Consider the following 24,891-nt stretch of genomic DNA (forward strand, 5'->3'; position numbering starts at 1 on the left):
AGTATTTCCTGTGTCCGTCAATAGTGAAGAAATGAGTCTTTGCTGTAAGATTACCAGCTAAATATAGTCTGGAAATTCTCAAGCATCCTTTTACGCCCTTCACTTGTGCAGTATTATACTGTACATACTTGAGCAGTTTGTGCAGAACCCTCTGCAATACAGCATATGCCTGTGTTGAAAGAGCACCCATCTGCCACTGAGCCGCCTGCACCTCAACCAAACAATACCTTGTCTCTGGCTTTAATTACAGGTTTGCTTGTGTGTACATACATGTGACTCTTGAAAGTTGAGGTCTTTTGTTCTCCCTCTTATCCACTGTGAACAATCCATCTGCTGTCTCTCTCTTCTGTCTGTCTTTCCCACTCTGTTTTTTTCCCTTTTTTTTTTGTCCTTTAGTGACATGCACTGTTGAGTGCTTTACTCTCCTCAGCACGCTTAAAATGCTTAGCCTACCTGTTGAAGTGAAAAGCTTTCTCGGTGCCACGTCTCTCACACTGTGGCCCATTTACAAAATATTTCTGATACTGCTTCACTCCACCCACACTAGCAACACGCGAGGCTCCCCCCAAATGCAAAAATCCCCGGCTGTAATTGTAAACATTCTGGAGAATTAAAAGAAGGGAAAAAAATCAATTTTTGTTCTATTATTCAGGCTTTTCCTAAATAAAGTCTGCAGAGATATAATAACGGAGATTGCTGCAGACATGATGACAGTTTATCTGTGTCCATGCTTATCATCAGGATGTTTTGAACACCATCATCCGCTCCTGCTCTCCTCGATTCTTCTTCCTCGGCCTGCCGGGCTTCACAATGCTGATTGGAGATTTCATCGCTGCTGCTGCCTGCGTCCTCACCTCTGGCTCCTCAGAGGTACAAACACACTTTCAACTTGTATTTGATATTTCAGTCATACAGGAATTTATGAGTCAAGAACTAGAAAAAGGTTTCAGATTTTTTTCTTTTTTTCCCACAAATCAGCAGCACTGTAAATCTGCAACAAAGATAATAAAATTCTTCACAAAAAATCATAAATCATCCTTCTCATATTTTGCAGCTGTTTGACATTGAAAAGCTGATATTGTTTTGTGAAAATTTTATGCTTTTAGCAATAAAAAATTTATTTGAGGCACCAAATAGCAGAAATGTTTAAAAAAATACAAACTGCACTTACATGTAGGACTGAGCAACTGTGGCTGAAATTAGAATTATAGATATTTTGTCTTACTATGATTATTCATCATGATGGATGACTTCATGTTTGAGAACTAAATATAATACTTAAATATCATTTTTTCATTAAATCCACACAAGTATTAAATGAAAAGTCTTAATATGACTGTTGGTCATGTTCAGATAATGTTGTAGACCATCTGTACAAGTGAGCATATGGACTTTAGATAGAGAGAGAGAGCTGATCTGGAGCAGATCAATATTATGGCCGCTATCTGTTACTTGCACAGCTTTAAACCCGAATATGGTTCAGTTGATGTTAACATTCATTTATCAGGTGTGTATGTGTCGCTTCTTCCTGTTTTTTCCATTGCACGTATCTCCCAGCATAGATTTGTTCTCGCTCCTCAGTTTAACAGCAGCTCATCAGGTGCAGCAGCACAACCTGCTACAGAGCTGCACCCATCATGCATTTAATCAATCATTTTGTTGTCCAGCGCCTAACATGTGCCATGTTTTTCCGTCAGCAGAATCATGAATAAAGATGAAATTAAATCTGCAAGCTCCCTCAAATCCCCTTCCATCGTATGCGTTCTGCGCCTTTTGCTTGAAGCGGGTTGTTTATGTGTTTGTTTCGGGTATTAATGATGCCGTGGGTTTAGTTCTCTTTTTTAAAATTTCCTCCAGGCTCCGAGGGTGGAAGCTCAGACGATCCTGGGCTCCCTCGTGTGTTTCCCAAACCTCTACCTCCAGATTCCTATACTGCACCGTGTGCCTGTCTCTGATGACATCAATGTGAGCAATGAGGATATCAAGGTAAACGCTCATGATGTGCAGTGATGGGAATATGGACACTTCATATAAAGAGCAGATGTTGTTTTAATTAGGATCAATCAGTTGTCTGCCGTGTAAATCATGACAAACTTATCCTAAACGTTATTAGATACAGCAGTGTGAACATCACACTGATTTAACATGACTACAACGCTGTGTGTTACAGCTAATGGCGTCTTATTGTTATAAAGATGAAGGAAGGAATGGCTTGGATTGTCACTGAGAACTGTTAACTGGTGTTGTCGTTTCTGTTCAGAATTACTTGGTCAACATCCTGCTGGAGACGGCAACGAAGGAGCACTATGAAGGGGCGAGGTACGATTAGTAATTCTTTTGTTGCACTGTCTGACATGATCGCGTTTTACACACGTTCCAAGAAAAGGTTTGGGAACCTGCTCGCCACTGTTTCCTAATACTGTTTCTATGTTGATCACTCCTCGATAAACACAGAATACATATTTTTTTAACAATCTTGTCCACCTGTGTCACGATTGTCGTGCTCTTGTAATCTTTGGATTACACCTGCCTCTCCTCCTCCTTCTCCTGCTCTATCATATTGTTGTTATTGTCATCATGACATGTTTTGAAATGCTTCCGCAGCCTTTTCCTGCTTTGTTCTTCCACTAAATTGTCATTGAGGCGTTGTTGACACCAGCCAATCATTTTTAAGAGGGGCAGACTAACTAACCACACTTTACCAGCCTCCTCTTTGGAGAAGCACCTCTACAGCCAACACTTCCAATCTCAAAACTCACTCAAGTAGCTTGTGGAGAACTCATTAGCATCGAGGTTCACTTCATTTTTCCAGGCTGCACTGTGAATGATTAGTGTTCAATAAAGACATAAACTTGGAGCAGTTTAGTTTGGTTGTACTTTGTTTGTCTACAAATCAGTGCAGACATGTAGTCATTCCAACATTTAGTATATCTTTGCAGCTGTACATTTCTGTATACGTAAGGAATTGAAGAGGCTAATGGTGGTGAAGCAGTGGCTACCCATCATTAAAATTTGATGCAACGCTTCTAAAGCCTGTTTGCAAAAAAAAAGTCCAAATGTTCATGGTTTTAATTATACAGTAGTTTATTTCTGAAAACATTTGATCCCATTCAGATCCTGCTCTACTTAAATCTGCACATTTTGTCCTCTGCTGCTGCCATTCAGGTGCATTGCTGTGTGCAGCCTGGGTCTGTGGGTGTGTGAGGAGCTAATGCAAAAGAACATCCACCCCCAGGTTAAAGATGCCATCAATGTTTTGGGAGTGACACTAAAGGTGAGTGAACCTCTGACCCGAGGACACTGCACTTGTGCATTTCCAGTTTCATTTACAAGAAACTACAGGTGCGCTTTTTTTGAAATGCTTGCGTCATGTGCTGAGAACGCAGATAAGCCCGCTGTCCTGAAATGAATGGGTGTTGGAAGCTGTTTTTTCTTTTGCCGTGCAAACCTTACATTGTTTATCTCAAACTAAAATGACAGTTGATTACATAAAAGGACTGCAGAGAAATTTTCAACACGGGCAAAAAGTGTGAGAATAAAATGTGACTCGTGGGTATATTCTGGAACAGGCCTTTTTTCTCCCTAAGTGAAGAGATGCAGAGAAGCTGTGGGTTTGTGGGCTTTTTTGGTTTAGTTTTTTTTTTTTTTTCTTCCATGGGAAAAGGGTTTGGGGCGGTGGCGTAATTTCCAGGCTGCTCACTCTCAGTAGATGTGGGCCAATTTAAGCAGCTACATCTCCCAGCTTCCTGCTCGAGCAAAGCCCCCACCCATCCCCTCGCCCCCTTCTCTAATGGAGCAGTAATCACTCCCCTGTACAACTTGACACACAGACTCAGCCAGCCCCAAAATAGAGGGTATAGGCTGGGTGGGGGATCTAGGGGGAAGAGTGGCACTGAGAGTCTCTTTTCTAAAAGCAGGTGCTGAACTCTCAGGGCCCCTTTTTGTGTTTGGCCATTTCTGCACTCCCCACATTGTCTGCCCTTGTTACATGTTGAGAGGCATTCAGCTGGAAGAAATAGGAAATTCTATTTCTCCACAAAGAATTTCAAATCACTGAAGAAATCCACATTTGAAAGAAAATTGTCAACAGCTCAATTCTTTCCTTCAATGAGTCTGGGGAAAATGAACCATGGTTTGAAGTGAAATGAAATTATGCTGATTATCTGCACAGTAAGTGCAAAACTAAATTTAAGGAAAATTACTCCAAATTTTGGCACAGTCAGTGTGTCCCCAAACTTTTTTTTCCCCTGTCTTTAATCAGCATTGTCCCTCTGCTGTTTTACAAATTAGGTGACACAAATGCAGCAAGAGATTTTGTTCCTGCGTTACTCTCTGGAAGCTCTGAAAGAGACATTTAAAAGCCTTAAAATCAGGGATTCTGCAGATAATTAATGTTCTGCCTTAAGATCACACATTACATTCAAAGTACTTCTGTAGTTCTAGTGTCTTTAAAAAAAACTGACCCATTTTTTTTTTTAAGTGTAAGGAGAGGCTCCACTGAGGTTTATGTATCTGCAAAATTTAAAGAGTATCATGATAAAACACGTTCTTTCCCTTCTTTTCCTACAGTGTTTAGATTGAAATTGAACTATTGGTTAGATTAAAAGTTCAAATGAAGATAAACATAAAAAATGGTTGTTTTTGGGGGTTTTTGAAGCATGACTCCCCAGGTTTTTGTCAAATCTGATAGCCGATGTCATACCAGAATGATTTGACCATGTTCCAAAAAGCTTCTTGTGATGACAGAGTTCAGCTGAGTCGAGGTCATTGAGGGTGGAAGAAAGTCTACGACAGTCTGCACTTCTCAGTCTTCTTTGGTCTTCAAGTAGTTCCTGCACAGCTCTGAGATGTGTTTGGACGGGAGTGTGAATCCTTGTCTGCAGAGATGCAAATCTGAGGGTGGAGCATGTCTCTGCAGAATCGAGAGGAGTTGATATTCCCATCACTCTTCTTTTTTTTTTCTCTCTCGTATCCTTCTGTTACTGCCATAGATTTCAGAGATGGATTCATCTGTATTCAAGTGTGAAATGCTGGTATGTCTTAGCCCAGCCTAAGCATTTGGCCTTGTTTCCCCTCCTGAAAAGCAGTTTACTGACCACTAACTTTGCTTTTTTTTTTTTTTTTTTTTAAGTGTTAAATTCTTTATTCAGCAGACTTTTTTTCTTCAGGTCTGCCTACCTGATCCCTTTTCTTTAAAGTGTTTCAGAGGTCTTACTGTGGGTACCGTCCTCTTACAAGTCTTCAGTGTATTTTACACTCTTTGACACTGAAACTTGTCTTACTTCTGATACCTTGATCACATCATATTATTTAACTCTGCTGGAAAGTTGAGGCACTTTAAGTAAGATTTTGTTGAATAAGCCTCTTGTGAATTGATCAAATCCACCTCTTAACATGGTCAGTGCCACAAAGCTCCTACAGCTCCACCTTAATGCTCCTACAGCTCCACCTTGATTAAAACAAAACATCTTAAATGTCTTCCTCCATTGTATATAAATTTTATATCCCTAAAATTACTGATTATCTTCAGTTTGACATGAAAACATGGCAGATATTCAACATTGTACCAGGGTCCCACTATACGCTTCTATTGCAAAATTATGTTTTTATATACACTTGTACATGTGTGAATACACACATCTGGCATTGTATTAGTTAACTCTTTCTAATACCAGGTTGGACCCTCTTTAACCTTGAGAACTGTTTTAATTCTGCAAGGCACAGATTCAAGGTGCAGGGAGCATTCCTCAGAGATTTTGGTCCATATCAACATGATAGCATCGCACAGCTGCTGCAAATGTGAATCTCCTGCTCCACCACATCCCAAAGGTGCTCAAGTGTGCTGAGATCTGGTGACTATGGAGGCCATTTGAGTGCAGTGAACTCATCGTCGTGTTCAGGAACTGTTTGTGCAACACACTGTGTCCCAAAGTTCAAATCAAAGGGGTGTGCGTGGCTAACAACAATAGTCAGTTGGTACTGAGGGGTCCAAAGTGTGCTAATAAAGTATCGCCCAACACCTGTGCACTACCAGCAGCAGCATGAACTTTTGATACAAGGCATAATGGATCTTTCATGTTGCCCACTCTAATTGTTAGCCAGCTATCCAAATGTGGCAGAAGAAACGGATATTCATCAGACCGCGCAATATTTTTACAATCTTTTATTGTACAATTTTGCTGAGTCTGTTCAAATTGTAGTCTGAGTTTCATGTTCTCAGCTGACACCTGGCGTGGTCTGCTGCTGTAGCCCGTCTGCTTCAAGGCTCGACACGTTGTGCATTCAGCTGCATTCAGCTCTTCTGCATATCTTGGTTTGAATGAGTGGTTACGTTAGTTACTGTTACTCTCATCAGCTCAGCCGTTGTACTCTGACCTCTGGCAGGAAGACGAGGCATTTTCTTTGAGAACTACTACACTATATTTTCTCTGTTCACTGTAAACTGTAGAGATGGTTTGTGGGAAAATCTCAGCAGATCAACAGTTTCTGAAACACTCCGACCAGCCCATCTGACACCAACAACCACCCCACGTTCAAAGTTACTTAAATCACCTTTCTCCTCCTTTCTAATGCTCATTTTGAACTTCAGCAGGTTTTCTTGATCATGTCCACATGCCTAAATGCATCAAGTTACAGTGGTCCCTCGCTATAACGCGGTTCACCTTTCGCGACTTCGCTGTTTCTGGGATTTTTTTGGTGCAATTTTGCAGCTTTTTTTTTTTCTTACAGCGCATTGTGTTCTGCCTCCTGATTGGCTGTAGACCATTGTCAATCAACCTCGTGCCATGTCTCCTGTACAGTACAGAATGTGTTCAGCTTGTCAAATTTACATAAATCTTTGATCGCTAGCAATGCGACTTTGAAGTGCTGCACTGTATGTTTGTAAGTTTTCTCCCCAACAAACACAACAATGCCGACGAAACGTTGTCACCTGCGGGTGTCTTTGGTTTCATTCTATGATACTGGACTTATTTTTCTACGAATGTTTGAACTTTGAGTGTTTAAACAAGAGAAAAGTGAAAATGTTCATGCCTGTCTGGGAAAAGTGTACAAAGTGTGTAGTGAGGGGGTTTACAGCCTTAACACATCCAATTGTAAAAAAAAAAAAAAAAAAAAAAAAATTAAGTTGGCTACTTCGCGGATTTCACCTATCGCGGGTTATTTTTGGAACGAAATTCCCGCGATAAACGAGGGACCAATGTACTGCCATGTGATTGGATGATTATATATTAAAAAAAAAACACCCATCTCGCCCCTGCGGGCGGTTTATCCTTCAAGCTCGGGTCCTCTACCAGAGGCCTGGGAGCTTGAGGGTCCTGCGCAGTATCTTAGCTGTTCCTAGGACTGCGCTCTTCTGGACAGAGATCTCCGATGTTGTTCCCGGGATCTGCTGGAGCCACTCGCCTAGCTTGGGAGTCACCGCACCTAGTGCTCCGATTACCACGGGGACCACAGTCACCTTCACCCTCCACATCCTCTCGAGCTCTTCTCTGAGCCCTTGGTATTTCTCCAGCTTCTCGTGTTCCTTCTTCCTGATATTGCTGTCATTCGGAACTGCTACATCGATCACTACGGCTGTCTTCTTCTGTTTGTCTACCACCACTATGTCCGGTTGGTTAGCCACCACCATTTTGTCCGTCTGTATCTGGAAGTCCCACAGGATCTTAGCTCGGTCATTCTCCACCACCCTTGGGGGCATCTCCCATTTTGACCTCGGGACTTCCAGGTTATACTCGGCACAGATGTTCCTGTACACTATGCCGGCCACTTGGTTATGGCGTTCCATGTATGCCTTGCCTGCTAGCATCTTGCACCCTGCTGTTATGTGCTGGATTGTCTCTGGAGCATCTTTACACAGCCTGCACCTGGGGTCTTGCCTGGTGTGATAGACCCCAGCCTCTATGGATCTTGTACTCAGAGCTTGTTCTTGTGCTGCCATGATTAGTGCCTCTGTGCTGTCTTTCAGTCCAGCTTTGTCCAGCCACTGGTAGGATTTCTGGATGTCAGCCACCTCCTCTATCTGCCGGTGGTACATACCGTGCAGGGCCCTGTCCTTCCATGATGGTTCCTCGTCTCCCTCCTCTTTCTTGGGTTTCTGCTGCCTGAGGTATTCACTGAGCACTCGGTCAGTTGGGGCCATCTTCCCAATGTATTCTTGGATGTTCGTTGTCTCATCCTGGACTGTGGTGCTGACACTCACCAGTCCCCGGCCCCCTTCCTTCCGCTTAGCGTACAGCCTCAGGGTGCTGGACTTGGGGTGAAACCCTCCATGCATGGTAAGGATCTTTCTTGTCTTTATGTCAGTGGCTTCTATCTCCTCCTTTGGCCAGCCTATTACCCCAGCAGGGTACCTGATCACGGGCAGGGCGTAGATGTTGATGGCCCGGATCTTGTTCTTACCGTTCAGCTGACTCCTCAGGACTTGCCTGACCCTCTGCAGGTACTTGGTGGTTGCAGCCTTTCTAGCGGCCTCTTCATGGTTCCCATTCGCCTGCGGGATCCCCAGGTACTTGTAACTGTCCTTTATGTCTGCAATGTTGCCTTCTGGTAGTTCAATCCCCTCAGTTCTGACTACCTTCCCTCTCTTCGTTACCATTCTACTACACTTCTCCAGTCCGAACGACATTCCAATATCATTGCTGTATAGCCTGGTAGTGTGGATCAGTGAATCGATGTCTCGTTCACTCTTGGCATACAGCTTGATGTCATCCATGTACAGGAGGTGGCTGACAACTGCTCCGTTCCGTAGTCGGTATCCGTAGCCAGTCTTGTTAATGATCTCACTGAGGGGGTTCAGGCCTATGCAGAACAGCAGTGGGGACAGAGCATCTCCTTGGTAGATCCCGCACTTGATGGTGACTTGTGCTATGGGCTTGGAGTTGGCCTCTAGTGTTGTACGCCATTGAGTTCCTGATGAAGGCTCTTAGGGTCCTGTTGATCTTGTACAATTCTAAGCATTCCAGGATCCAGCTGTGGGGCATTGAGTCATAGGCCTTCTTGTAATCAATCCAGGCAGTGCACAGGTTGGTCAGTCTGGGCTTGCAGTCTCGGCTGACTGTTCTGTCTACCAGTAGCTGGTGTTTTGCACCTCTGGTATTCTTGCCAATCCCTTTCTGTGCCCCACTCATGTATTGACCCATGTGCCTGTTCATCTTAGCCGATATGATGCCTGACAGGAGCTTCCATGTAGTACTGAGGCAGGTTATTGGTCGGTAGTTGGATGGCACCGGTCCCTTCTTGGGGTCCTTGGGGATCAGGACCGTTCGACCTTCGGTTAGCCATTCCGGGTGTCTCTCGTTAACTAGCAGCTGGTTCATTTGTGCTGCCAGACGCTCGTGGAGTGCAGTCAGCTTCTTCAGCCAGTAGGCGTGAACCATGTCGGGCCCTGGTGCTGTCCAACTCTTCATACTGGAGACCCTTTCTTGGATATCTGCCACTGTGATGGTTACTGGTCCCTGTTCAGGGAGGTCGCTATGGTCTGCCCTCAGATCCACTAGCCACTGAGCATTGCCGTTATGGGTTGCGTCCTTCTCCCATATGCTCTTCCAGTATTGCTCCGTCTCCAGCCTTGGTGGTGCTGTTCTCTTATTGTTCCCTTGCCACTGAGAGTACACCTTTGCTGGTTCTGTGGAGAACAGCTGGTTTATTCTCCTGCCTTCTATCTCTCTGGTGTACCTCCTCAAGCGGCTGGCCAAGGCTGTGAGTCTTTGCTTGGCAGTTTCCAAGGCCTCAGGTATGGACAGTTTGCTGTATTTCTTATGCACCTTCTTTGCCGCACCTTTCTGCAACTCCGTTAGTCGGCTAACCTCCCTCCGTGCTGCTTTGATCTTGCTCTCTAGCCTCCTTCTCCATGGAGGGTACTGCCCCTTGTGGCTGTTCAACTTGTAGCCAAGCATCTCACTGATCACTGCTGCCATATTGTAGATCAGTTTGTTAGTGTCGGTAATCGTGGTTGTAGGTGTCGTCCGTAGTGCTGCATTAACATCATCTAGCAGACCTTCTGAGGGTACTTCACGTAATCTTGGTAACCGGCTACTGGGGATCCAGGTTTCAAGCTTGGCCATGATCCTATTTCTCAGGTCAGTTCCTCTCGCACTCAACGATCCTTCTCCTATCGCACTTGGGGCTATGTACCCAATCTCGGGTGGGGGTGATGATATCTCCCCCCTGACCTGGCGTCCTGACTCCTCCTTGCCGTAGCATTTATGTTGTACCTCGTCAATCTCTAGCTGTGATAGCAGTCCCTTCTTTCGAATGTTGGAACACTGAGCTACTAGTTGTTTCGCCGTCATTGTGGATGTTGGGTATCGAAGAATCCATAGGTCCCTCATCCTATTCATGTAGCCCCTTCCGCCAGGGTTACTTGTGTAGTAGCATTCCAACAACGCCCTGTTTTCGTCTCTTGCCCACCGATGCCTTCTTGTTCCAGTAGCCCACTTGTCGTCAGGGTGCCCTGCTCCAAAGGCGTGTAGTCTAACCACTACGCTATCCAGCTGCATGTATGGATGTATGGAGGATGGATGGATGGATGGATGGATGGATGGTGCAGAATTATTAGGCAAGAAAAAACTTATTAATATCAAAGCTGAATGTTTTTGGAAGTAGTTTTTAGTTTGTTTTTAGTTTTAGCTATTTTAGGGGGATATCTGTGTGTGCAGGTGATTATTACTGTGCATAATTATTAGGCAACTTAACAAAAAACAAATATACCCATTTCAATTATTTATTTTTACCAGTGAAACCAATATAACATCTCCACATTCACAAATATACATTTCTGACATTCAAAAACAAAACAAAAACAAATCAGCGACCAATATAGCCACCTTTCTTTGCAAGGACACTCAAAAGCCTGCCATCCATGGATTCAGTCAGTGTTTTGATCTGTTCACCATCAACATTGCGTGCAGCAGCAACCACAGCCTCCCAGACACTGATCAGAGAGGTGTACTGTTTTTCCTCCTTGTAAATCTCACATTTGATGATGGACCACAGGCTCCCAATGGGGTTCAGATCAGGTGAACAAGGAGGCCATGTCATTAGTTTTCTTCTTTTACATCCTTTCTTGCCAGCCACGCTGTGGAGTACTTGGACGCGTGTGATGGAGCATTGTCCTGCATGAAAATCATGTTTTTCTTGAAGGATGCAGACTTCTTCCTGTACCACTGCTTGAAGAAGGTGTCTTCCAGAAACTGGCAGTAGGACTGGGAGTTGAGCTTGACTCCATCCTCAACCCGAAAAGGCCCCACAAGCTCATCTTTGATGATACCAGCCCAAACCAGTACTCCACCTCCACCTTGCTGGCGTCTGAGTCGGACTGGAGCTCTCTGCCCTTTACCAATCCAGCCACGGGCCCATCCATCTGGCCCATCAAGACTCACTCTCATTTCATCAGTCCATAAAACCTTAGAAAAATCAGTCTTGAGATATTTCTTGGCCCAGTCTTGACGTTTCAGCTTGTGTGTCTTGTTCAGTGGTGGTCGTCTTTCAGCCTTTCTTACCTTGGCCATGTCTCTGAGTATTGCACACCTTGTGCTTTTGGGCACTCCAGTGATGTTGCAGCTCTGAAATATGGCCAAACTGGTGGCAAGTGGCATCTTGGCAGCTGCACGCTTGACTTTTGTCAGTTCATGGGCAGTTATTTTGCGCCTTGGTTTTTCCACACGCTTCTTGCGACCCTGTTGACTATTTTGAATGAAACGCTTGATTGTTCAATGATCACGCTTCAGAAGCTTTGCAATTTTGAGACTGCTGCATCCCTCTGCAAGATATCTCACTATTTTTGACTTTTCTGAGCCTGTCAAGTCCTTCTTTTGACCCATTTTGCCAAAGGAAAGGAAGTTGCCTAATAATTATGCACACCTGATATAGGGTGTTGATGTCATTAGACCACACCCCTTCTCATTACAGCGATGCACATCACCTAATATGCTTAATTGGTAGTAGGCTTTCGAGCCTATACAGCTTGGAGTAAGACAACATGCATGAAGAGGATGATGTGGACAAAATACTCATTTGCCTAATAATTCTGCACTCCCTGTATATGTATGTGTATATGTGTGTGTGTGTGTGTATGTGTATATATATATATATGTGTGTGTATGTGTGTATATATATATATATATGTGTATATGTGTATATATATATATATATATATATGTGTATATGTGTATATATATATATGTGTGTATATGTGTGTGTGTATATATATATATATATATATATATATATATATATATATGTATATATATATATGTATATATATATATGTATATATATATATGTATATATATATATATGTATATATATATATGTATATGTATATATATGTATATGTATATATATGTATATGTATATATATATATATATGTATATATATATATATATGTATATATATATATATATATATGTATATATATATATGTATATGTATATATATATGTGTATGTATATGTGTATGTATATGTATATGTGTATATATATGTATATGTGTATATATATGTATATATGTGTGTTTTTTTTTTTTTTTTTAACTGACAGTGCAGTTCCTCTTCACTTTTAAATTCTTGTTTGTTTTTTCTTTTTGTTTTTAAAGTTTGGGAACAAAGCAGTGGCGCAGGTAGCCTGTGACGTCTTTCAGCTGCTCATCTCTCACTGGGAGCATCTCCAGAGGTTGGAGCCCACATTCCCAAAGAAAATTATTGAGGTAAAACACACACAAACGTCTGGTTTGCTATCCTCGTGGGAACATCCCATTGACATAATGCTTTATCTAGCTGCTTACCCTAACCATCAGAAATGAATGCCTAAACCTAACCATAACCCAATGGTAATGTAAAAATGCCTTCAAACGTATGGGGACCATGATTTTGGTCCCCAGAAGTTTAGTAAACTTCCAATTTTTGGTCCCCACTAAGATATGAATACACACACACACACACACACACACACACACACACACACACACACACACACACACACACACACACACATTGATGTAACCCATGTAAATGTGTTTCACATCCAATAAGAGAAATTCCTTTGAAATAGCTTTTAGCATTTAAATGCAAACATTACACAAATTGTCGCTCGCTCATGTGCACAGTCCTCATCCTGTGGTTTCGTCTCCGTTTTAGCAATCAGCCCTGACTCAGATGATGAATGGGAGTGTGTCATCCAATTATCTTTCTCCTTGTTTTGTCCCAATACAGATCTTTGTGGCCACAATAGCCTTTTTGTTGCCGAGCGCAGAGCACTCAACGGTGGAAGCGGACAAAAAGGTACATGTTGGAAAGGATGGGACATGAAATGGCTGAGATCTAAAGGCTCTTGATCTATCATGTTGGAATGGTGCATTTGCAGAGGAATGTTTCTACTGAAATGATTTGTTTTCTCTTCGACCTCGTTCTCCACTGCGTCTTTGATGCTCCCACCTGTTACCCGCTGCCACTCTTTTTTTTTTTTTTTTTTTTTTGTGTGACTGAAATAAATTAGGAACTTCTCTCTCATTTCTCACACTGTAGTTGATGGTATCGCTTCTGCTTTGCCTGTTGGACTGGTGCATGGCTGTTCCCTTGAGTCTGGTGCTTGAGCCTATCACCATGCCTTCACTGGAGGACCACACGGCCCACAAGGCCCCGCTGCTGGACTACATCTACAGGGTGGGTGTCATCAGTGGCAGCCTGGAATAGAGCCACCTTTTACCGATTCATATTCATAGTCTTCTGAACCACACGCAGCTTTTGCAAACAGACACAGCAACTTAAGCTTTGACATCTCCACCCCCACCCCGCCACATGGGCTTGCCACTTTAATTAGACTCACCTCTACCATGACCTTTTGACTATGCATCATTTAAAATTATTGTAGCACAAAGGCGTAGAAGTGTCCACAGCAGCTTACACTCGTGACCAGTGTTGGGTAAGTTACTTTAAATTAGTAACTTAGTTACATTACTAGTTACTTCTATCAAAAGTAACTCAGTTACTTCAAGTTACTCGTTACTTTCAGAGTAACTAGTTACTAGGGAAAGTAACTTTGGTTTTACTCAGAATTCTCTTGTTAATGTGTTGCTTCCGTAACTGGATACCCAGCAAGATTGCCAGTCTTCTAGCTTGCTTACTTGCCACAAGTGCACTGTGCCACCTACCAAAGGAAAGGAAAAAATAATGTGCACATTTCCACGAGAGAAATCCCACGCCTGATTCTATCCTAGCCTGCTTTTTACATCCAACACAAAAACTGCAGTCGTGGTGCTTTCGATTGTACTCAGAACTCGGAAATTCTGCCTTCTGAATAGGAAGATGTAGGTAACACCAGACTGCAGATGAGCTGCATACAGAGCTGGACTGGGACAAAAAAATCGTCCCGGGCATTTTGACTAGAGACCGGCCCACCATTATAGGAAAAATCATAAAGCCTTTGAATGAAAATAAACACTGTTGTGACAGTGATGTACACTGTTCTGATGGTATATATGTATCAATCTATCAATTGTTTGTTGTAACACTCAGATAATTATTTTTTTAAAAAGTGAGACATTTTAAATGAGAATAAGAAAGTATTTCCTTGTGCCCCCCTTTCCCTTTTAATGCCCTACATGGACCCCTGGCAACACTTTGCTAGACCCGCCCCTGCACAGTTACCAGCTGTCAGCTACTTAGAAAAGGATCCTGGTGTTATTTGTCTCTCAGAAACGGTTCATAACTTCCCTTCAACTCATTCATGTTAACTAAAAGATAAACTGGTTTCTCCATCACAGCTCTGATGATTCAGTAAGGACATCTCCTGGTTTCATCTTCATGTTTCCCTCTCACCACATAACCAAACCGATATCATGACCAGCAGCTTTACAGCTGTGGCTCCAGCCAACATCAGCTGATACTAGAAATTAATATTAAATAAATTCTAACAACAGCTGATCAAGCTTAAACGTGCTGCTGTTGTTTACCGCGACATCCGCTGGTTTCCTCTTTCTGGCGCAAAGTGGGCGATAAATAAACAAGAGAGAAAAGCCGATCAGCTGATCATTGATCAGTTTCATGATTGAAGTTGAATCATGAGAGGGAGGGTGAGAGGATGAGAGAAGAAGAGGCAGCCGTGCAGCAAAGACAGAATAACTCCAGCTTTGTGTCTTTTTCATTGTAGCTGAAGTCCGGGACAAACTGTTCCTTTTCACCTCAATACGAAACCCGTAATATTTTCTCTGAATACCAGACGATTCTGTTTTTTACGGGACAGTTGGCAACTCTAATAATTAACCGTATGAACAAAATAAAGTTCAACATCAGTAACATAGCACCCACCCAGCTGTATAGAAACTCCGTCATGCTAGCTAGCACGCAGTACGAAAAAGTCAGCATAACGAAAATAAACTCCACCTAAACTTGGTTCATATCTGACCCAGATGGACTGCAGGTTATAACTTCTTACCTGAAGTTCAGTTCACCTGATACTCGGACCAGCGGCCGCTTCGGGTCTCTCCTCTTGCCTCCCTTTTCCTTCATCCACCTGCTGGCCTCCACCACTTGCTAATGTTATTGAATCTGTGGAAGCTCCGCGATAGCCACCACACGAAGTAACAAATAACGAGCCTATCTAAATCCCAGTAACGAGTAACGCGTTCCCGGTTTTGGCATAATAACTAGTTACCGTGCTCGTTACCACAATAATAACGTAGTTACTGTAACGCGTTACTTAATAACGCGTTAGTCCCAACACTGCTCGTGACTGGCATTTAGCATATGTACGAAACCCTGACAAGTTAGGAAACTTCAGGAGTGTTTGTTTCAAGCATGCAAAATATTCCGTATTGGATCTGCTCCTCTGTTTTTATCCCTCAAACTCTTTATTTTATGGTCTGACCCTGAGGATGAGGGCCAAGCTTCGGGCCCAAATGAATGAGGTATTATTCATTCCCTCCTGTCTGGGCAGATGCGGTCAACGGCAGATCTTTGTAAGGATGTCACCCCTGATAAGAAATGGTCCAATTATTCAAACGGGACCCTTTGTCCACTTGATAAGCTCAGGCTATAAATGCTTGTCCTGGAGATTTGAATGGAATATGTCTTAATATGAGAGAGACTGCAGCTGCTATGAAAGCAAAGACAATTAAGCATGATTGGTTGTCTATCAGTGCACAAAAAGCACAGTCCCTCCGGCTTTCATTCAAGGTGATGATGATATTAATGTGATATCAACACTGAAATCTATATGTTTCCACTGTCACATTGGCTGCTAATTATTCTGTATACCAGGCAGAGAATAGAAAACATCTTCCCTTTATTCCATCACTACCCACGTTCCCTGACAGGTTGTTTCATGCCTCATTTTACTTTAATTACAAATTTATATTTAACGCTCAAGCGCCCAAGCTATTTTAGTGACCACAATTTTTTTTTTTTTCCCCCATTCTGGCTCCATTTTCTGTTTAGATTTTCTAAAATATTCGAATCAATTTAATTATATCGTTTTTATTCAGACATCGGTTAGCAGTGATTCGCTGGAAAGTGTTGCAATGTAGTGATTAGAAGTGGAAAATTAATATAACTGTACAAAAAAAGACATATTTCCACTGTCTTTGTCACAACAGCAGAGCAAAAACTGCTAAAAGTTATAGAAAAATTTCTTATGACTGAAAGCATCACAGCTACACATTAAAAAATACGACTGGGGTCATAAATGACTCCACTTGGGCACCTAACAATGTGTCCTTTGCCGACCAATCAAATGCAAGCAGAGACCATGTTTACAGCTAATGAATGGCTTCCATGCTTCCTGGGATGCAGACAAAAGTGAAAAAAGTTGGTACGGTTGACTAACGGCGAGCACATAGCTGTAAAAAGCAACATTGCACTAGACCATGTCGGTTCACTGGAGATCTGCTCAGGCTTCTCCATCTGCTCCCTCTGCCTGCCTCAGCAGCCAGCTGCACCGCGTGCGTGTGCGTGCGTGTGTGCGCGTGTGCGTGCGTGCAAGAGAGACGGCAAAGATAGGTACATCTGTGTTTTATTATTTGATTTATTTGTGTACATAGTGTGCTCACATCTCCATACACCATGTGCCCTTCTAACTACTGTGTTACCTTCCAGTAACTGTTGCTATGCGAATTGCAGTCAATTTGTTGTCAAGCACAGTCGTGGGGTTTCTCCCCCCCCCTTTCTACATCTCCACAGAGGAAGTTCTTTGGGGCTTTGGTGTAGCAGCTGTTTGGTTCACATCTTTTCAGCATCAAGCCTCAAATCTCTCCCCCTACGCACCCAGAGGTCTGCTTGATGGAATCATCCACATACTGTCTACATTGCCCCACACAATACTGTTTCACATGGCAGGGCCAGCGTCTCACAGCCAAGTGTGTGTGCGCTGAATGGGATTAGCCTTTGCATGGCTTTACCCAAGTTGCTCCACTCTGAATAAGAGGCGCCCTCCTCTACATACATTAGGCATATGTTCTACCCCCTTACCTTTGCTCAGATTATACACTATACAGGTGTGTTTGTCTGTGTACTCAGATATGTATATGTGGCTAAGCATGCGTGTTTGTGGTGGGAGCTGAGCACAAGGATAAAGTCTTAATTAAATCAAACAGTGTAAACCTGTTCAGTGGCTGTAATCAACTGCCCCAGTGCGCCTTATCTAGCACTGCCAACGGATGCTCTGCCATCTGTTATGTAGATCGATACACTCACACATCACAGAAGAAATGGATTAGTGGCTATAAAGACCCTCTTTTCTTCCCTTTTCTCCCTCTCTCCCCCTTTTTGCCTTATGATGTAAATGGACCATATATTCCCCATTCACGTTCTCCTGCGTCGTGCACAGTCACGACAGACATGACAGACATCGCTGCATATTTTCTTACCAGACTTCAACCTTCTAGTACTATGAGTGAGTGGGGGGAAGGGTAAACATACATCGAATATCAATATTTAATAAAATGAATTAAAATCTGGGAATACTGTAAACAAGGTGGCTTGTCTTATTCACCGCCATCCTCAGATAACCTTAGCTAAGCAAACTTTTAATTAAATTGGTTCAACTGAAAAACGTGCAACACTAGACACACTTCAGCGGGATTTAAGGTCCAGCAGGGGAAGCGTGTTCGCTGTCCGCTCCAGTCTGGGGACTGCCTGCAGAGAGCTCTGATGTCAAATGGAGGCAGTGTACAAAGTTTAGGGTACAGCCGGTCTGTCGGCCACTCTTACTTGTACTGCTGATGGTCCACTAGGCAGCTGCAGAGGAGAGCAAAGTTAAAACATGCAAAGAGCTGAAGTAAATCCAAGTGTTAAAAACAAGAGTCTCTACTGCAGCCACTGTCTGTGCTCCCATTTCCAGGAGCTCTGCTGTCATTCTCCTCTCTATTCCAGCCCACTTGTCAACATTAAAAAGACACTTTCGTCAGCGGTGCTCAGTCAGGATCTTTGAGGACTGCACAGGAGCACATGTTGCATTTCCCTCTTCGAACTCAAATGTGTAGATGGACACATTAGCAGGACCATAAATTATGCTTTATCTTGACAAAGTTGTCTCCAAATTCAAAGCACGCTAATGGCTCAGTCACACGAGTGAAAGTAGGACAGCGACCTCCTATTTCAGCAACCAGTTGCAGTTTGTGGTGACTAAATGGTTGCCTGGAGTGAGGTTGGTGTTGCTCACTCACTCGCAAGTCATAGGAGGCAACCTTGCTGCAAACAGTTGCAGTCTGATTTAGACTGACCCCAATCACTACCATAAATCACTACACTGTTTATGTAGACAGATTGCTGACATGTTGCCATCAGTATGAATCAAAGGAGCTTGCAAAGAAAAGCGTCTGGACTTCTTTAAGTTACTTGAAGACGTAGATGACATAGATGGCTTCTTTCAAAGAAAAGAAGCCATCTATGTCCACTGTGAGCGACCATCTTTGAACAGAGGCGGGGGTTTACGACACCAACTCTCTGCCATCTATAATCCAGTTTTGAGATCCCTTCCCAGACGCCTTAACGCCCACTCACATCCTGGGCCATCTGACCTCAGGAATTCGCATGATAAGGTGGGGCCAGGTTTCACAATGAACACACCCGAAACTCTGGCTGATTGGGACCCACACCCAGTTTCACACCTTGGCTCAGGCGATTAGAGGATCATCAGGGGGTCCTTTTGTCCCTCTGTGGGGGGATACTCCCACTAGGTTTATATCTGGGACTCTCCACCATTTGACCTTAGAACTGAAGAAGCTTCTCGGATGAGAGGTGAAACGTCTTCAAGTAACTTAAAGAAGTCCAGACGCTTTTCTTTGCAAGCTCCTTTGACTACGATGACCTGGATGACTGAGAACCTTCACAGACATCAGTATGAATGAGTCAATGAGCAAAACTTAAGGAGTCTTAACTCAACTGGCTGCCAGCTGCCTGTAATCTGGTTATACTGGAGCAGGAAGGTTGCTGAGCACAAATGTAATAGTTAAATATCAATTTATGTTAAATGAGAACTTCTGTCTACGTAGATGGCAATAAATGTGATTTTCAGCAATTTAATTGCTGAATTCTAAGAAATATAAAACGGTTGGCATGTAGTTGCCGACTGCAGTCTCTTATCTTATCTGATTAAAGAAGTATTGACAAAGTTTGACTTTGAGGACATAATTTGCAGTTTGAAAAAGGTGACAGATTCCAGTAATGTTGTGAGTTAAGTGTAGTAATATTATGGTATTGCGGGGTGTTTGGGGTGTCTCTAAAAAGTACTGTAGCAAAACAACCCATGCATGCCAAATAATCACTACATTTTTGCTCTTCCGCTCTCGTTCCTCAGGTGCTGCACTGCTGTGTGGCGGGGTCCAACCTGCACACCCAGCAGAGCCACTATCTGCTCACCCTGTCTGACTTGTCCAGTGACTATGACCTCATGCTGGGTCAGGTTAAGCGTTGCGAGCCACCCCCGTCACAGACACCCACCATGGACTTAGGCAACCTACTCACTGTGGCTGAGGGTAAGAGCGGGAAAATGTCATTTCCTAAATCTGAATCTGTTTTGAGAAAGATCGCACTGCATAAAAAGGTTATTAAGTGTTAATTGTTATATAGTATATGTTAGTATGTACATAGGTTTACATAGGAGGGTTAAAAGCCAGTTAGTACTTGATGCCAGCTGCTGCGTCGTGATGTTTTGGATACTGCTGCCAGCTCTATATTTTATAGTTCCTATATTATAGCTCCCAGAATATGGAGCCAAACTCTCTACCCTGTCTGCCCCCACCCTCCCACCCCCACAAAAAATCATCCAAAACAGGTTACAGGTAAAAGCAAACTCTAAGTAGGCCATCCATTTGGAGCCTCTCCATTAAATGTCAATATCTTATTAAAAGTATAAAAAGGAAATCAACCATCACAGGGAGTGGAATGTTCGCATTAGTACTTAGCCCTAAGAGAAGACCCATTATGGGGTTTAGATTAAAAAAAAAAAATCTTTTTTGTGACCTTGTGATTCCATTAGGCAACATATTCCTCTTTCTCTCTCGCGTCCTCAACTTCTAAAAAGTCCTCAAAGCCCAAATACACAATGTGAATGTCTACTGAAACAATGTAAGAAATTCAAACAGAAGCTTTTGTCTTGAAAATTTCATCACACCCCTGCTTTTTTTTTCCATTCTTTTTTTTTTTTTTTTTTTTGGTGCACAGCTGCACAGAGTCTTGGTTGAAATAACAAAACACTATCAAAAGGGCAAACCAAAGAGTGCCGGCCTAGTTATATTCATGCCCTCACCTCATATTGATCAAGTCACATCAAAGGGCCAGTGCATCTCTAATGCAGCTTGGCCTGCTTTCTAAAGAGCTTTCTCCACTTTGATGGGGGATGATGGTATTGATAGCACTGTCACAATGCAAGAGTGCATCTTCTTGTTTTTCCCACATCCCTGCAGAATAAAGCACAGCATGCCTTTCACTTGGGAGTAAAAACCTGTACATTTACATAAATGCAATCTGCAAAGTACAATTCTATTCAGCAGCCTGCAAAGATGGTGGTTCTCATTAGCACTTGGTCAGTCTCAGTGGTTGTCCATTGTAAGAAGACTCAATGGGCTTTTCAAAGTTGTCTCTTATGATTAGATGCTACCTACTTAGAGGTGTGCTAGCTAAGCTATTGTGAGAAATGAATAAAGTAGCCCTATTAGTAATCATGAATCAGATTTGGGTTTGTGTAAAAGGAGCTAATAAAGAGTGTAACATGTCGACACACAAATGTGGAGCTTTTTAAATATTGTTAAAGTCTACATTGAACATATTATAAAAGACAGCCCTGAGTGCAGCCGCATTCTAAACCCATTGGTCATTTTTACTATTGATCATGTGTTACACTTTCTTGCTTGTATTTTTTATTTTTTTTTATCCTCCCATCCTTTTTCTCCCACCAGAAAAGCGTCGCCGCAACATGGAGCTGATCCCGCTGACGGCACGGATGGTCATGACACACCTTGTGAACCATTTGGGCCATCATCCCCTGAGCGGCGGCCCCGCTCTCCTCCACAGCCTCGTGAGCGAAAATCATGACAACCCATACGTGGAGTCATCCGAGCTGTCCTCCGAGGTCTTCAAAAGCCCCAATCTGCAGCTTTTTGTCTTCAACGACAGCACGCTGGTGTCCTACCTGCAGATCCCTGCCGAGACTCCCACCGTCGGACAGCCCCTGCACACTTCCTCCCAAGTGCGCGTCATTGTCCGGGACATCTCGGGCAAGTACTCGTGGGATGGTGCCATCCTCTACTGCACCGCACATGAAGACTTTGATGTGGGAGCCTTTAAACCAGTTGACCCTTCCCTTTCTGCAGCCACTGCAGTCAACCACAGCAGAAACCCGCCCCCCTCCCCAGTAGCAGGACCGCACAAGCGTCATTGCTCAGGCTCCGATTGCCTCTCAAACTCTTGCGAGGAGGATGAGTTTGATGTTCTCGATAAGCTTTTGGAGGACCTCGGACACAGCAGCCCAGAATGTCTTCCCCAGCCAAGACTTAAGCTTAACCAGCCGGCCGCGTCACCACACGGAATGAACCTAGAGCAAGAGAACGCCATCCTGGAAGCCATTCATCGTCAGACTCAGCAGGAGGAGGAGCAAGTGAGGAGGTGGGAGGCTGATGTAAGCTTTCGGGCTGACTGCCAGAGCGAACCGTCCCACCAGGAACCAAAAGCTCCTTTTTACTTCTGCCGGCTGCTGCTTAATGATCTTGGGATGAACTCTTGGGATCGCAGGTATTACAGACAGACTGAAAATAACCTGCTCTTTACTGACAGAAACAAATAGAGGAAAGTGGGGTTTTAAGAGAAGTCAGACAAGGGTCTGTTACTTATTGGTCACTAGTCTAAAAAAAACACATTAAATCCAGGCAATCAGAGAGAAAGAACAAGACACATCCTCTTGTTAAGTCTGACACCAAGTCACTTTCTTCATCTTCAAAGTAACTCAGCTGTTGGCTTGTTACTCAAAGAGAGAGAGGATGAATTTAAAGGCACATTGGAGTCCGCAGTGTCTTAATCTCCTCTCCACAGGATAAGAGTGCCCAGCTGTTTTCACTAAGGTCTAGCTTGCAGAGCCTCATCTTTGCTGTTCTGCCCCGTAAATTAAAAGCTTACACCTCTTAATGGTGATGGTGTAACGTGCACACAACAAGAGGAGATTGTGGCTTGCACCTGTGCCTGGTTTTTTTTTTTTTTTTTGGTCCTTGGTCATCAGATCTGCAAAACAAAACTTTGGTTTAACACTTATTTTCTTTGTGATGATTTAAGCCGCTGATGGCAGTTTTAGTTTCAGATTAAAATCCTCATGTCTAATCTAATCAAGACTTGTTGTTGTTCAACAGGAAAAGCTTCCATTTGCTGAAGAAAAACTCTAAACTGTTACGGGAACTGAAGAACTTGGACTCCAGGCAGTGGTAAAGTTCACTTGGGAGTTTTGTATCATCTTGTGATGATTTGTGTGAGATAAGCAGTGTTGTCTGTAATGTATTGTGTTTTCCTGATCGCTCATAAACATGTTTCTGAATGAGTAAAATTAACTCTTTGCATGTCCTGCGAGCGGTCCAGTTTTTCAAGACGGCAGTGCTCCCTTCCTCCCTTCCTCCTCCATGAATTTCCTAATCTGTGCCAACTCCTGCTGAGCACAGCCCTGGAAGTCTCCCTCCATCACTCTCTCCATCCTGTTCTTATCGTTCTTACTAGACTCTCGTAGTCCAATCAATTAGTGCTCTACACATTGCTAATGACAGGAGGTTATAAAATAATGCCCTCAGAAGTGGACAATAACAACCTGTGCGCAATCATGCAAAGTCTCCTAAATGTACTCCAGCACAATGTACTGCCATGGCAACAGGGAAAGTAGGATGGGGGGGCTTTGCTGCCATTGTTCTTTTTTTTTTTTTTTTTTTTTTTTAAACATGATGTTAAAGCTGATGGAGAGATAGCAGACGGGTTTTTGGAGATAAACATTTTTTTTCCCCTCTGTCCTTGAGATTTTTATTCAGCAATTCAATTACACAATTTACCTTGATTAGCGAGGTGTAGTCCAAGCATTTCATCCAGAGTAGCTCAAGTAGTTAAAGGCTTTTTTTTTTCCATTTATTTTTTTATTAAGGTTTCAAAAGCAGGCATTCACAGTATGTACATCATGTAAGCATACTTCTTGCTTATATTATCTGCCTTAGATACCAAAATAGTATTTTAATTTACATCCGAGTCGTAAAGAGAGAATACTTACAACTATATACAATCACATAATCCGAAATAAGAAAACAAACAAAACCAACAAACCTACAAACAAAACAACAAAACAAAACAAAACAAAAAAAAAACCCGAATGTGTTGGTAGGGGGTGATCCTATGAATATATATTCTCATACATCACAGTTATTGGTTTGTAAAAATAAAATCTGGCCTGTGAGGCGTGATATATTTGACCCAGTTTTCCCAGTATGATGTAAATTTCTCCAGCTTGTGGTTAACAGAAGCTGTTATCTTTTCCATGTTATAGATTTCCATTGTGATTTCCATCCATGTACTTATGTTTGGGCTCTCCAGGGATAACCATTTTCTGGTGATACTCTTTTTACAGGCCACCAGTAGAATATTTACTAAACATTTATCATATTTAGGCCATTCCTGAGGTATATATCCAAAGAACATAGTCTTACTCTCGAGGGGTATTTCGCATTTAAAGATATCCTGTAAGGCATTATGTATTTCTCTCCAATAATCCCTCAAGATAGAGCAGTCCCAAAAAATGTGGTAGTGATTTGCACTTTGATTTCCACAGTTCCTCCAACAAGCAGGGGAGTTATCATCATAGTGAGACTTCTGAGAGGGTGTTATAAAATATCTAATTAGGCACTTCCAGCCAAATTCCCTCCACTTTTGTGAGCTGGTACACATCCACTGATACCTCCATATTGCCGTCCATTCTTCCTCTAATATTTTTATCCCTCCTTCCTTCTCCCATTTTGTTCTAATATATGAGGTCGAATGTGGTTTCAAATCCATTAGACCCTTATACAGGGAGTGCAGAATTATTAGGCAAATGAGTATTTTGTTCACTTCATCCTCTTCATGCATGTTGTCTTACTCCAAGCTGTATAGGCTCGAAAGCCTACTACCAATTAAGCATATTAGGTGATGTGCATCTCTGTAATGAGAAGGGGTGTGGTCTAATGACATCAACACCCTATATCAGGTGTGCATAATTATTAGGCAACGTCCTTTCCTTTGGCAAAATGGGTCAAAAGAAGGACTTGACGGGCTCAGAAAAGTCAAAAATAGTGAGATATCTTGCAGAGGGATGCAGCAGTCTCAAAATTGCAAAGCTTCTGAAGCGTGATCATCGAACAATCAAGCGTTTCATTCAAAATAGTCAAGAGGGTCGCAAGAAGCG

The 24,891-nt window shown here is 42.8% G+C and overlaps 1 protein-coding gene across 6 annotated transcripts in view; it reads left to right on the forward strand.

The window, feature by feature from the left end:
• The window catches only part of ralgapa2 (Ral GTPase activating protein catalytic subunit alpha 2), a 106,556-nt gene that overhangs the window by 46,886 nt on the left and 34,779 nt on the right, over positions 1-24,891 (forward strand). For all 6 annotated transcript variants that reach the window (XM_084914973.1, XM_084914970.1, XM_084914971.1 and 3 more), the window contains 10 exons: positions 742-870; positions 1,858-1,986; positions 2,261-2,319; positions 3,166-3,274; positions 12,596-12,706; positions 13,212-13,280; positions 13,524-13,661; positions 19,792-19,969; positions 21,392-22,223; positions 22,832-22,903. In XM_084914973.1, coding sequence (XP_084771099.1) covers positions 742-870; positions 1,858-1,986; positions 2,261-2,319; positions 3,166-3,274; positions 12,596-12,706; positions 13,212-13,280; positions 13,524-13,661; positions 19,792-19,969; positions 21,392-22,223; positions 22,832-22,903 — 1,826 coding nt within the window. The remainder of the gene's footprint in view (positions 1-741; positions 871-1,857; positions 1,987-2,260; positions 2,320-3,165; positions 3,275-12,595; positions 12,707-13,211; positions 13,281-13,523; positions 13,662-19,791; positions 19,970-21,391; positions 22,224-22,831; positions 22,904-24,891) is intronic.

The sequence above is a fragment of the Perissodus microlepis genome, chromosome 19 (genome assembly GCF_051167445.1).
Source record: "Perissodus microlepis isolate ML-2025 ecotype Zambia chromosome 19, ASM5116744v1, whole genome shotgun sequence".
NCBI lineage: Eukaryota > Metazoa > Chordata > Actinopteri > Cichliformes > Cichlidae > Perissodus > Perissodus microlepis.